This window comes from Thamnophis elegans, chromosome 8, assembly GCF_009769535.1.
Source record: "Thamnophis elegans isolate rThaEle1 chromosome 8, rThaEle1.pri, whole genome shotgun sequence".
NCBI lineage: Eukaryota > Metazoa > Chordata > Lepidosauria > Squamata > Colubridae > Thamnophis > Thamnophis elegans.
In genome coordinates this window covers 44,699,185-44,713,633 of record NC_045548.1, presented here as the reverse complement: position 1 = coordinate 44,713,633, position 14,449 = coordinate 44,699,185, and the positions used below count along the sequence as shown (strand labels likewise).

Below are 14,449 nucleotides of genomic sequence, written 5' to 3'. Positions count from 1 at the left end.
TAATTTCCAAATGTGATTAAAATATTTTTCCATTCCATATGTATTTCCAAAATCATCCACAAGTTCATGCAATTATACTGCACAGTAAGGAAGGAATTGGCCATTCTAGAATTAAAAATAAAAAAAGGGGAAAAAAGGCACTTTCCCATTTTGCCCACAGCTCTGCTATTCTCTGAAGGAATCTGAAACTGGTCAGATTCAGTCCAGGCCCAAGTCTTGTTTAGTTTTTCCAGTTTCTGCTACAGCCTGACTATTATGTTAAATTCTATGCAGCATTATTTTTCCCACAGAACTGACAGAGTTTTTTATTCAACATGTCATGTTTAGATGGTTCCAATTCTATTGACAAGGTGCTAATGAGTACCTGTTAAGTAGCATGTTCTTTCCTAGCCATAACATCTAAAATAGCTTAGAAAATCACAGTTTTCTCCTCTTCATATCACAAGCTATTGTAATTTTTCAACAAATGCTATTGTCAGAATAATTCCTATTTCCACCTACCTTATTTATGTGTACATAACATCATGTACACTTTATTGAGCCTCTCTACAGTGAGATAACTAGCACATGCTGCTTGTATACACTGTATTACATAAATGTATCTGGTATGTTCTCTATGTTATGTAATATGTTCTCTATATTGTGTTTATCAGCAGCAGAACCATACAACCAAGTTTATGAATTAAATCACTGCACTAACAAAAAACTGTTCAGACAAATAAAAAGGTATTACTGTTTTGTTATAGGAGGTAGTGAAATATTTGACAGTTAGAACTAATCTGCTAATTTTAAACTGAACTCATATTTTTTCAAATATTGTTTGAATCATCTAGCATGTTTTATCAAATGTGTTCATCAAAAGCTTTTGTCACAATGTAGTTTTTAATCCCTGTTCTGTGAATATGTGACACTTTCATTAAAAAGAGTCTGAGTTTGTGGCACAGAGAACAAATGATGCAGTTTAGATTATTTTTGGATTATTCTCAACCTTACAGGCTGACCAGAAAACTAGACATTTATTTCCATAAATAAATAACAAATACAAAAATTCTATTACAAGTTAGAAGCCAGCAAAGGTACACAACTAAAATTATTTCATTAAAATGAGGTCTCTATCTCCAGCCATGAATCTGGCACTAATCACTCACATTTATCTCGATTTGCTTCTGCTTCTTCACTTTCAGTATCAGCTGGCAAAATCCATGGCTGGTGAACAAGCTGAAGTTGTTGTAGGAAGTCATCCTGCCACAAAAAATAATCAATTCAGTCAAGGCAAAAATTAGGTCTGCAATTAATCAAATTGACTCTTTAATTAAAAACAATTACAAGTACTCATTATTAATCAGGTAATTTTCTTCCTCTATTTCAAGAATGTTTCAGGAAATGGCAAGGGAAATTCTGTGTATGTTTAAAACATATATTAATCAGTAAACTTGTCTAAGAACTATTTCTAGTCTCACAAAACAGATGTTGAACTGACTACCTAATCTACAAGATTATATATGAAACACAGCAATGGAAATCAAATTGAAATGCTACAGAAAGACCATGGGCAGTATAACCAATGCAAGTAATTATGCTATTTTTTTAAAATCCCTTTTCTAAAAAGTATTTATTACTTTATTTTTTAATTAATAATTCTTTCTGGTTATATAAACTCTCAAAACAGGATGCAACAAGGAACAAATTATAAAACATGACAGTAAAATCAGTAATTCTGCCTCTCCTTCCTGGTCCTGGGGTGCCCCTAACTTAATATGTTTACCCCAATATAAACCAAAAGTGACAGCAATTTTTAACTGAGTGAATGGGTAAAAGGAAGACTCTGCTGCTTTTTCTTGCTGAATGAATCTGCTCAAAATCACACTAAATATGTACTTGTGTGGAAACTGAGTGCTGATCCAAACCTCCGGTCTTGAAAGACCCCACTTCAGAACAAAATAGGAGTTCAAAAGCAAGATCTTCTATCATCACCTCAGAGAAAGTAGAGAGCTGTGATTCTGTAAAGAGCAAGAGACCTCACGGAAATTCTTGAACAAACTTCCGAATATCTAGGACTTTGGGGGTTTAAACATATTATTATTTCTTTAAGTTATATCTATATCAATTCAGGCAGAAACCTGAGGGCAGCTAATAAAATTTCAAACCAAAAACAGAATACAGAAATTTAAAAATACTATACAATATCAAGATCACCTAACAATTAAAAGCTTGGAAAAAGAGGGATCACTACAAATTTCCTAAACATCGAATGGAGCCAAACATACTCCCAAGGGCATGCATTCTACATACTGGAAGCAATGTAAGGGTATGCAAATTTATGCAAATTTAATTAATCAAGTAAAACTCATATGGTTAACCTTCTACTCTTTCTTTAATCTTTATGACATCCCTAACAAAGCTGACACATTGACAGGTCAACTCTGTGTAGAAAAGTAGCAAACAAATGAATGTTGATATACACTGAACAGCTGTAAGTTATAATAGAATCCAGATTTCTTTCAGGCCAATAGCTCACATTTTAAAACTGCTGAGGAAGGACATGATTTCACACCGTGGGGCCCTGCTGCAAGTGCAATTCAGAATTCATAAGAAGATGACCTCCTAGCCACTAGTTCTATATTGTTTGGAGTGCTGTAACTGTGCAGTGAGTTCTTTTTTATTGAACAGATTTTTGTTTGTGAAAGAAAAACAAGCAAAATGTTCTTTTTATTAAACATACTTTTGTCCATGACAATAAAAAATGAGTATCTTAGATTTAGAAAGCATTTTTTGGGTGACTAAGAAGGCAAAGACTTGACTCTGCTTTAAAAAGCCAAAACATTTCAGAGAATATGCAGCAATTTCAGGAAAATAATATTAAAACAAATTAAGTTCATTGAGCTTTATTTCTACACATATTGTATGCTTAACATTTTTATTTTCACAGCATTTTTACATGTGTGTTCTTACCCCTAGACTTTTTAATTTGATCATTCCATCAAACATACTATTTCATACTTATTATCAGCATAAATATACATTGGTATATTCTGTACATAATTCCTTGCAGTTATCATTTTGCTGCCATTTTCTTTTCATGTTTCTTACACTTCTTTCCTTTTCTCCCTGTTTATTTTTCCTCATAAACCATTCTTGACATTACTGAGAAATGTCTTTCACTGAGAAACTCTCATTATCCATCTGTCCTTCACTAATACACTCAATTTTTCATCTTAAAAAAATCAAATCAATCATATTTTTAGATTTCTATTGATTCTTTTGAATTTATGAATTGAGCCATACTTAAACCTGGACTATGAAAAAACTAGCCCTATTTGAGCTGTGGTGCTGAAGAAGACAGGTCTCCACAATCTTTTGACAGCAAAGGTGACAACAAACAAATAATGTGATTAAACTCACTGAAAAAGACAGTTATGCTCAGAATGGTTAGAGAGTAACTTCCAAGCCAGTGTACAATTTTATGCAACCTCCTGACTGAAAGGTATTTGCAATGTCCTGAGACATAATCATGATGGGTTTTTTTTCTACAAGTTGACCATTGGGCACTATCTAATAAAATGAAATTCAATGGTGAAAAGAGTAAGGTTCTACATTTAGGCAAGAAAAATGAAATGCACAGGTACAGTATAGGTGGTACCTTGCTCAACAGTAGTAACTGTGAAAGGGATCTTGGAGTCCTATTGAACAACCATTTAAATATGAGCCAGCAGTGTGCAGCAGCTGCCAAAAAAGCCAACACAGTTCTAGGCTGCATAAACAGAGGGATAGAATCAAGATCATGTGAAGTGTTAATACGGCTTTATAATGCCTTGGTAAGGCCACACTTGGAATACTGTGTCCAGTTTTGGTTGCCACGTTGTAGAAAAGATGTGGAGACTCTAGAAAGAGTGCAGAGAAGAGCAACAAAGATGATTATGGGACTCGAGACTAAAACATATGAAGAATGGCTGCAGGAACTGAGTATGTCTAGTTTAATGAAAAGAAGAACTAGGGGAGACATGATAGCAGTGTTCCAATATCTTAGGGGTTGTCACAAAGAAGAGGGAGTCAAACTATTTTCCAAGGCACCTGAGGGTAGAACAAGAAGCAATGGGTGGAAACTAATCAAGAAGAGAAATTTCCTGACAGTTAGAACAATTAATCAGTGGAACAGCTTGCCTCCAGAAGTTGTGAATGCCCCAACACTGGAAGTCTGTAAGAAGATGTTGGATAGTCATTTGTCTGGAATGGTATTGGGTTTCCTGCCTAGGCAGGGGGTTGGACTAGAAGACCTCCAAGGTCCCTTCCAACTCTGCTATTGTATTATTATTGTATTAAGTTTGCTTTAATTTTCTTCCTTGAGGAAGAAAGATGGATATTAAAATAAATAAACTAATGTTCAAACAAAAAATAGAATTCCTTTCAATATTAGTAGTAAAAGAGCAGACTAGAAAATGAAAGCATGTTATCCAGATGTTTTCTTTTCTTGTCAATGCAATATATACTGCATAAATCCTCAACTTACAATCACAATTGTGGCCAGTTTCCATTATTAAGCAAGGGGGTTGTTAAGAGACTCACGCGTGATTTCATGAACTTATTTGACAGTTTTTAAGTGAATCACTGTAGATTTTAACCCTCCCCCCATAACAGCAGTTTATTTGGGCCACAGGGAGCTTTGTAGAAAAGACAAAGGGGACCTGACCTGTGCAGAAAAGATAAAAACTGTAGCACAGCCAGGTGGGAGTGCAGGGTGGCCTTGGCATGAGAGGTGGCCAGAGATACAGGGTGTGAAGCAGGGAGAGTGCAAGGCCGAACCCTTCCAGCCCCCTTCCAGTGGAGCCTGCTCTTGGCAGGCACCTCCCCTCCATAACATGTGCAGGAAGCCCTCTCTCCAGCCCTTGGCTCATCCTGAAGGCACTTTGGACCGGCCAGTGGGATGGGCCCCTCACTTCACCTGCATCTTTTCAAGAATAGGAACAATCATGTCAAATTTGGGCTGCTTGGCAGGGTCTTGATTCATGCAGATCTTCATCAGCTTGCAAATATGAGGGAAGATGCCAGGATGGATGGTGGGTCGCATCCCTCCAAGGTGACCTTGATTTTAAGTAAATCACATGGTCATCAAGCAAATCTTAATTCACCCTGTTGACTTCGCTCATTGGAAGCTGTCTGGGAAGGTGGAAAAAAGCGGTCATTTGATGCTGGGACATTGCAACTGTTCTAAGTAATGAGAGTTGCCAAGCACTCAAATTTTGATCATGTGAACATGGGGATAGTGCAATGATTGTGTCTGTACCAGTCACAAGCAACTATTTGAAGTTACCATGTCATAAGTCATTTTTCCAGTGCCATAGTAACTTCAATAGTTGCTAAATGAATGATTGTAAGTTGAGGACTATTGAGGACTAAGAACTTATCATAGACTCCAAAGAATAATGGTCTGAAGCGATGAAGAATCTATACTTCATAAAAGAATAAAGGAAAAAGTGATATTATCTATAGATGTATCTGTCTCACAATTACAGAAGTATTTGAAGACTAAAAACTAAATGCATAAGTGTATATATAAGTGTATGTAGAAAAGAATTCAAAGCATTAGTTTACACAAAATGTAGCAATAACAAAAAACATTTATCTATGTTATACTGCTTGGTTTGAATTTGAACTAAGCTAGTAATGTAACACACCTGCAAGTTTGCTATAGCATTTTCCATGCCAACAGAGCTGAGGGTATGTGTACAAGTACTCAGATCATCAGGCAACTTATAATTCTTTTAGACAGGATAGCAAAACTAAAACCTTGGACTTTTTACAAAAAGAACTTCAGAGCTGACATGCAAGTCTTTGCCAAATTCTTCATGTATCCCTGCCTTAAAAATGTTTATAATGTGGTTTCTTCCATAAAGAAAAGAAGAATTTTAAAGCATATCATCTATTAGAAATGAGGCATGGAAAACTGTGCACTAGAGGCCTCTAATCTGGAAAACAAGGGAACCAAATGATAAAAACTGTTCTGAACTGTATTGTGCTATATACTTTTTATATCACAGCTTAGCATATGTGGTAAAATACAGAATTGGAGACTAAATTACTAATTAAAGCATGAAAGAATTAAAGGCTGCTTGGGATACTTTTCTTCCATGAAATCTAACCTGTTGCATGATGCAACTATAGTCCCTAGTTTAGCATTAAGGCAACAGATGCATAGGAGGAACTAAGAAGTTGTTCTTGGTTATTGGTGGCCCTTGGACTGCCAAAAACCTTCACACTGTGCCACAAGAGTTTATGATGGGAAAGAAAGGAGCAGGCATATAAATTTCTTTAGATGACCAAATTTTTTAAAATACAAAGCATTTAGCCAATATTTTTGATTTTCAAGCCAAACACTGAAAAGGAAAATCAAGCAAGTCCATAAATGTATACATGAATACGCAGGCATAAATAGCAAATATGCATGTGTGTTTGTGTAGATACATCCGCACATAAGGATTTTAGGAGAAACTAAAAGTGTTACCAGCAGGTAGCATTAAATAATAAGTATAAATAATGAATTCCTTCCAATTTGATATTTTTTGCTTTTAATTAATCTTAAAGCTTGATAAGTGCATTAGGGAATAATTATTAGACTAATACAGAAATAAAGTGAAGCTGTGTTATAGTATTGTAATTCTTTTCAAAAACACTTACTTCAGACATACTGCTTCTTTGAGTGATATTTCCTAGAGCAACTCCAGTTGTTTCAAGATGCCCTGCAGGACTGGTAATGGTCCTTCCAAGTTGATTCTTTGATATTAAAGACTGGCTTCTGTGCATACTAATGGTTCCTTCTTTGTTTCCTTGGTTGTTAGGGGAAACAGGTCTTTGTAACAAAGTATTTGGGGTTGTAGATCTGTTTAGTGGAGCTGGCAGCCCAGAAGATCTGTTGGTCTGTGTATTGGAAGACTGAGGTCTACTGTTTGTAACACTGGAGACTAGCAGGCTATTGTTGCTGGATAATGGTGGTGATTTGTTTCTTTGAAGCTGGAGCTGAATATCTTTCCCACTCTGAACTGGTGCTGAATCCTGGCTAAGGGTAATTTTAAAATTTCCTTGGTGATCTAGTGGAATTATATGAGTTGATGGTCCAGTGGTATTTCTTGATAATCTTCCTTCTTCCCACAGTGCTAGGTCCTTTGCAATGTCTGCATATTGCAAAAAATATGCATTATAATGGAAGAAGAAAAATAAGGAAAAATGTATAATTAATATGATATAATTAGCTTCATTCTAACCCAAGCAAACTGTTATTAGGCTCTATTACTAGATTATTTTCAACTGGGAAGACCTGAATGCCTTTTGAAGCACCAGTCTTATGAAATTAGTCACATTGGATTTCTTCTGGCAGATTCTATGATGAGATTCCCACTAAAATGAAAGGAAAGATTTGGTGTTTTGGAAATCCATAGAAAGTCAAAGGGAAAAAGTATCTGCTTTGTTTTCAATACATTAGAGTATGAGACATTGTTAGTACTGTTGGATCTTGCATGTTTACTGCACTCTCCTAAGCATTAATATTTGGAGGTCTTTGATATATCCAATGTGAAAGAAGAGGCTTTTGATTTCTTGTTCTCTCTAATCAATCAGCCCATTCCAATAAATTATTGTGCTCTTTGAAGAGGTGCCAGAAATACATATATTCCAGATTCAAAGTGAGTCCATTAACTTCATGCATATACAAAATCAGCAATTTTTAGAATGCCTGACCCTTCATTATTTTCCCAAAATACATCTATTATTATTCATAGCATTTTTCTCAGACTTCCTTTCCAGAAGTGAAAATAGCCCTCATGACAAACTCATAAACTGTTCAAAGGTGGAAAAAGTATTTATGAACAGTTAACATAATTATTTTCCCCTCCTCAAATTTTGGATCTATGTCTAGATTAGATTAAAATAATCCAGAGTTCATATGAACTTTCAATTTCATCAACTTTTTATTGTACTCCCAAAAGAATTCATCAACTTCTTCATCACTTTTTTTGAATTCCCAAAAGATTACATTTATAGATATTAATTTCAAAACAAATGACTGCACTATCAATATCCTTGTTATTTTTGCTTATTTTAGCTTGTACCCAGTAAATAACATTTCTCTTGTTTCCACAGAAGTTGCATATTAAATAATAGGAGGGTTAAACATATTTTGAAATATGGCAAGAGCTAATACATCTGTCATCATCATGCGCACATAGATAGCCATATATAAACATATTATTGCGATTCTTTTTAATAATCAAAATGAGTTGCAGCACCAAAAGCTCTGCATTTATTTCTCTGTATGATTCCATTCCCTCCTGTACATTTTGCCCAGTCTGGTTCTTAACAAAAACTTTCAGTGGTTCATACTTCTACCCTATTAGTGAAATAGAAAATTGTTAATAAGCAGATTTTTCAGATGTTAATGGCTATCTGATAATCTTGCAAGTAATAAGATCACAATGTCATAGAGACTACCTCAAACAATATGAATTGCTGTATCATGATAATCAGTTTGCATCTTTAGATTCCTAAGGAAACTTCTGGAATAAACATGCACACAAAGAATAGAATATAAATTATTTGCATAGAAATTAACTCTTATTCTGCTCTCAAACTGGAATAACCTTATTAAATGGGACTTTCATTCTCATTTACTGTATATTTTCAGATATTTGCCCCAGGTAGTTGATTATTCAGGACTTGCCAGCCTTGAATACATCTACCAAACCACAAGCTGCAGATGAAAGATCTTTGGAACAACAGCTGGTTTCTAGTATCACTGGTTGGATATTATTACCTGGTCAATGTTCAGACTTTCTTTACTTGCTATGTCAAATCCATTTATACTCCTTTGTCTCATTTAATCACAAGCAGATTTATGAAGCAGTTGTTGCCATATCATTGATATGCTATTTGATATTTCAGCTACAATCCTCTCCTTCATACTTTAGTTAATGTTTCATTTTATATTACTTCTTTTTATCTTTATGGCATCCAAAGTAATTCTAGGAATACTGAATCCTCAGATTTAATTTCACACTTAATGTAAATAAAATGAAAGTTATTGCCAGCTAGACAGACTCCAATTTCCTCTTGTTGACCAAATAGCCTTTCTTTATATTTTCACACAAACAATTATCATGACCAGGAGAAATAACTTTCCATAAAACTGTCTACATATGGATACCTTGGTTCAACATACACAGGTGACAATAACCCAGCTTGAATCAACCTGTCTTCCATTTATCCATTTAATGTCTTGTTCTCAAACAGTTTGGCAATGTAATTTTTCACAATTCTCTCTTCCAATGTGACCATACATCATTCCAGAGGGAATTCTGATTTTAGAGGTAGCACTGGAAAGATCAAAGGCCTGTTTTGCAGGGCGGGTGGGTAAATATGTCATTTTCTAGGGAGAAATTAGAGTCAATGACTTTCAAATTTTTTCCTATTCCATAGCTATAGAAAATAGTAGCAAATTAGAGGCAACCTTAAGTATGGTTTTTGCAATAAGCAATACTGCACTGTCTGTTATTTTTTTTTATTTACTTATTTATATCCCACCTCTATTATTTTTACAAATAACTCATGGCAAAAAACATATCCAACAGACCTTCTGCATATTTTCCTCACAACAACCCTGTAAGTTTAGCTGGACTGAGAAACAGTGACCTGGCCATCACCAGATAACTTTCATGGGTCATGTGGAACTAGAATTCACGATCTCCTGCTTTCTAGCCTAGTATCTTAACCAGTGGTTCTCTCTGGTTAAAGCATATTATATTAAAACAAGATTTTTGAAATTATAGTTGAACATTATTATTAATGAACTTAATAAGATCCCAAAGGGTCTCTGATCAAGTCAATGTTTGGTTATATAAATAATAATAAGGTCTTGTTAACAAAATTACTCTACATTAGGGCAATAATGATTTCAAAATGATTTAGAAGTGTTTAGCATCTCATGGGTAAAGTGATTCTTAAAGCAGTTGTGCCTTTTTTCTTCCATATTAAAGTATGAAAAATAGAACTGCTTTGTTGAACAGAAGGATTCTGTGCTCATGTGAAGTCCAAAACAGTTAGTCTGAATCATTCTTGAATGATTCCATTATTATGAAATATATGATCCCATTATATTCTGTTATATAGGAAGACACCATTATAATGTCATTTATTCAATAAGAATTTGGAATTTATATTATAGTATGCCTTTAATCTTGAAATGATATAATATGAAGACTTCAAGTTATTTTCAAATGAATTATTTTTATGTTAACAGTTTTAATAATTTCTCTTGAATTAAGTTTTAAAATATATGTGTAAACCACTTTTAAATATACATAACTTGAAATTGATAAAATAACTTAAAATTTTGGTTTAAGAGATAATAATATGGATGTTATAAGTTAAACCAAATTTGCAATGAATCCTCTTTCAATTAAATTAACCTGTGTTTTTGCAAATGGCTTGGTTCATGACTTATCTGCCATGAAGGAGAGATGGTATGTTGGAAAAATGCAGTATTTATGTTTCAGTTAGTTTCAATAACCATTATAATTTTGGCTCAGCTTCAGTTATCTACAAAAACTGATTGGTTCTGCTGATAAGTAAAGCATTTAAATCATTTCTCCACAGTTAATTTAACAATTTTAGTACAAAACTGTTTACATTTATTTAGCATTGAATGTATTCTGATTTTGAACATCAACTTTCACAAATGAAAAAGGAAGTATTTCAAAAGAACCATGCCAGTAAATATCAAAGCATGTATTTGGCCCCTTCATTGTTTTTAAAAAGCTCATGTCAATGACTCTGAATGGGAGGAAGTACCATACATGTAAGAGAATATTATATAGCAACCTTTTTAACTATGAAGAAGCTGTGTGGATAACAAGAGATCACAACTAATTACTGGATACTTGAAAAGGAAACTTAGTGTTTCATTATTTGCTAAAAACCAAATACATTTTTACATTCTTTGAATATTGGAAATAACAAATAATGCTGTTTCCCATGTTTTCCAATGTTCAATGTAAATATCAAGGTAATATTTAAATATCAAAGCCTGAATGCCTCTATGGGCTATAAAAAGAACAACTAGTAATAAGAATTCAGATAGGCAAAGAGAGAAATTCAATAATTAATGGAAGCACTTTAAAACTTCTCATGTTTTAAAAATAATTTTTATTGTATGCCTCTCAAGAACAGCCTAATAAAATATATAGACTTTAATCAGAGAAAGAGATGCTGAATGTTTTTCCTAAATTGATGGAAATGTATTAAAGATACCGATAAGAACAAAATCAGATTCAGAGATTTTTCTGTTTATTTTAACTAATAACAGCTCAAAGAAGGTACCCTCATATAATTAAATATATGAATTTGCTAGCAGAATTATATCTGCCTTCTGCCTTCAATAATGATGCTAAAAAGTTTATGGTCTGATGTTAAAAATCAACATTAAGTACCTGGCAAATATCAGGTATAATGATGTTTGGTTATAGATGTTAGCATTAGATATTAACTATTACTGCATTTCCTAGTTTTTCTCTTTTTTCCAAGAAGCATTCATCCAGTAGTTTCATTTTTATGCCTTTTAAATTATGAAAACAAAGGATAAGCAATTGGAATAATTTGTTTTCTACAAATAGGAACAACAAAAGCTTAATAAATAAACATTATGTGAAGCTTAAAATAGAAGACTGTTCTACTTCCATGATAATTTGTGCTCTATTCCTTTATGTGCTTACTACTTCTGTCATCTTTTCTCATGACAATTTCAATCTTGTAAATATAGCAAAACTAAGAATTTACAGATTATTTTTCATACTCTGGATAAAAGTCAAATGATTTGAGGAAAAATTATCTCCTTTAAAAGTTGGATTTTCTAAAGTTATTTGAGAAAATGTACACAGTATTGCCTAACAGCAATAACAAGAATTCACTGGCATATTATTGTGTGAGGCAGTTATCTCCTTTGATTGCTACATATAACTTCTGTCATTGCCTGTCTTTAAAACAACAGAGTAGCACAATCCTTCAGGTAATCTTTTGTTATCATATTCACCCACAACATTTATTATATGGCTTCTAAATAAAAAGTCTTAAAGTCTTGTGCAGAACATTTACCAGAGAGGTGTTTTTCCATAGTTTGTAGTTCTTTTGCAGCCAATGAATCTTCTAATAGTTTCTGACTTGAAGAGTCTCTACTTCTTGAACCCATAATGTCTAGAGTCCAGGTTGGCTGACTCTAGAATAATTAAAGACAAGGAAGAACACAATGTAATTTTGTGAACTGTGGATTCATCTAACATATATCAACTCAAATGTCCCATTCTTTTAATCTTTTAATTCTTTTAATCACATAATCAAGATAGTATCAGTAGTATCAGGTAACCGTCTTTAACATTTCCACCAGTCAGGTGGAAGGTCAAATCCAGATATGATTTAGTTGGTGTGAACCCATTTATTTTACTGAAAGGCATTCAGTTTAGGTCAATATCAAATTGATCTCAATATGAATATAATCTACTCCTTTAGAGGCAAACAGAATTTCCAATACCACTATATAATTGCAACAACTCATGACAATAGTAATAGCAGTTTTTTAAACTTATTTATTGAATTTATATTTCCGCCTATTTGCCCATGGCGACTCAAGGCAGCTTACAGAATATAAAACCACATTTAAAATAATACAACTAATAAAAAGAATCAAATAAATTGATATAGTGTCATATAATACAATCACAAATGTGATATCTAAAAGTATAGTTTACTATAAGTCATTTACTGATTTTAGAAGTTATCTTTAAAATAAGAAATTTGAAGTAAATTTGGTAGGGCTTTTTTTGCAGACAACAAAATTATAAGCATATAATTCATGAAAACAAAGAAAAGGGTTTTAAAAATATTAATTATCTATACTTTAAAATATAACTACTCTTCCAAATTTCTAAACACCATTTGATGATAAATACCAAAACGTTCACATTAAATACTAGGTTACTATGCAAGACCATGGGAGAACGCTGTATAAGTTTGTCTTGGAACTGCTCCTGAATAAATATTTATCAGTCTGAGCTTCACAAATATCCTGACAGATATGAAACAAAATTGTTAAAAGATATTCTGTTTTTTATTTAAATACTTACTGATATAAGACATGTTTCCCTAAACCACAGCTATTATATTTTTAAACTGTACGATAAGGAATGTTAGCCATAACTATATAATCTACTGATATCTAAACCTTGAAGTTCTGCATTAGTACAGAAAAGAAACACTGGCTGAGTTTATGTATCATACCAATCAATTCTATAAAACCCATTAAAAGATTCTGACATATTTTTTTACTGAGGAAGAAACTGACTTTGCAAGATTTCCTTACAAAAATTATCCAATGCATAGAGTTTGTTTCCACATCTAACCTTCTATCCCCAAGTTACCAAATTATGCGTATAGAATAAATGAACTCCGTATCCATTAATGGATGAGACCTTTAAACAAATATTGCTTTAAAATGTGCATCAATATGAGCAACGTAATATGTACAGTAAATGATATCTAGAGAGCCTTGCTAAATTTATGAAAAATAAGTATTCTTTATATACATACAATTAACATTATGTATGAAGAGAAATTGCTATTCTTAGATTGAAATATATGTTCAAATCAAACAAGATTTATGGATATCCCTCCTCCATTCCTTCATTATTAAAGGTTGTATGTTCAGCAACATTGGTGTTTCTACATAAATTTGTTCTATTCCTCCTTGTTATGAAATTCTAGTATTGATATGCATAAAACTGTGGTTGATTTATTTAGGGTTGAATTCAAATATTGGCAGATGGGCCACCTTTTCCTGAACAAAAGCTACTTGTCATCTACTATATGATCAAAATAAGCAAGGAAGCCTATATTTGCCCAGGAGTGTTGTGACCTGGGTGACACAGAGTTTATCAATATAAGCCAAAGGCTAAGGGTGTGGTTGAATGTCTGAAAGTCAAACTTGATGGTACAAAAAAATAGCTTCAGCCATTAAAGCATGCTAATGTGAGTGCTTTTAACTGAGGGAATAGTGGCTTTGCACGCATGTTGGAGATAGAATTTGCACACTATCCCAGGACTGAGGCAACTAGATTTATAACTGTATTTGCTATGATATACATTTTGTGTGTGTGTATGTGTGTGTGTGTATTATACCAATGCACAGTTCAATTGCTATCCTCCTTGATCTGCAATGTCATCAAAGCTACTAACATCAATTTCTAGAGATTTGCTATACAAAGATATATAGAGGCCTGGAAATTTACAAAGAACTATTTTGTAGCTTTAAACCAAACTATACAGAACTGCAGCTTTAATGGTCCTTTTCTAGTATCAATACAGAAACATTAATTGCATACTTAAGACCTATGTTTAACTTTCATTCTTTGTTACTATA

General features: G+C 33.2%; 1 protein-coding gene across 1 annotated transcript in view; it reads right to left on the bottom strand.

Moving 5' to 3' along the window:
• Positions 1-1,140: 1,140 nt before the first annotated feature.
• Positions 1,141-14,449, bottom strand: part of C8H8orf34 (chromosome 8 C8orf34 homolog) — an 83,851-nt gene continuing 70,542 nt past the window's right edge. Inside the window, exons 11-13 of the mRNA XM_032222273.1 lie at positions 12,133-12,253; positions 6,673-7,166; positions 1,141-1,242 (exon numbers count right to left, since the gene is read on the bottom strand). Of these exons, the coding sequence (XP_032078164.1) occupies positions 1,141-1,242; positions 6,673-7,166; positions 12,133-12,253 (717 nt within the window). The remainder of the gene's footprint in view (positions 1,243-6,672; positions 7,167-12,132; positions 12,254-14,449) is intronic.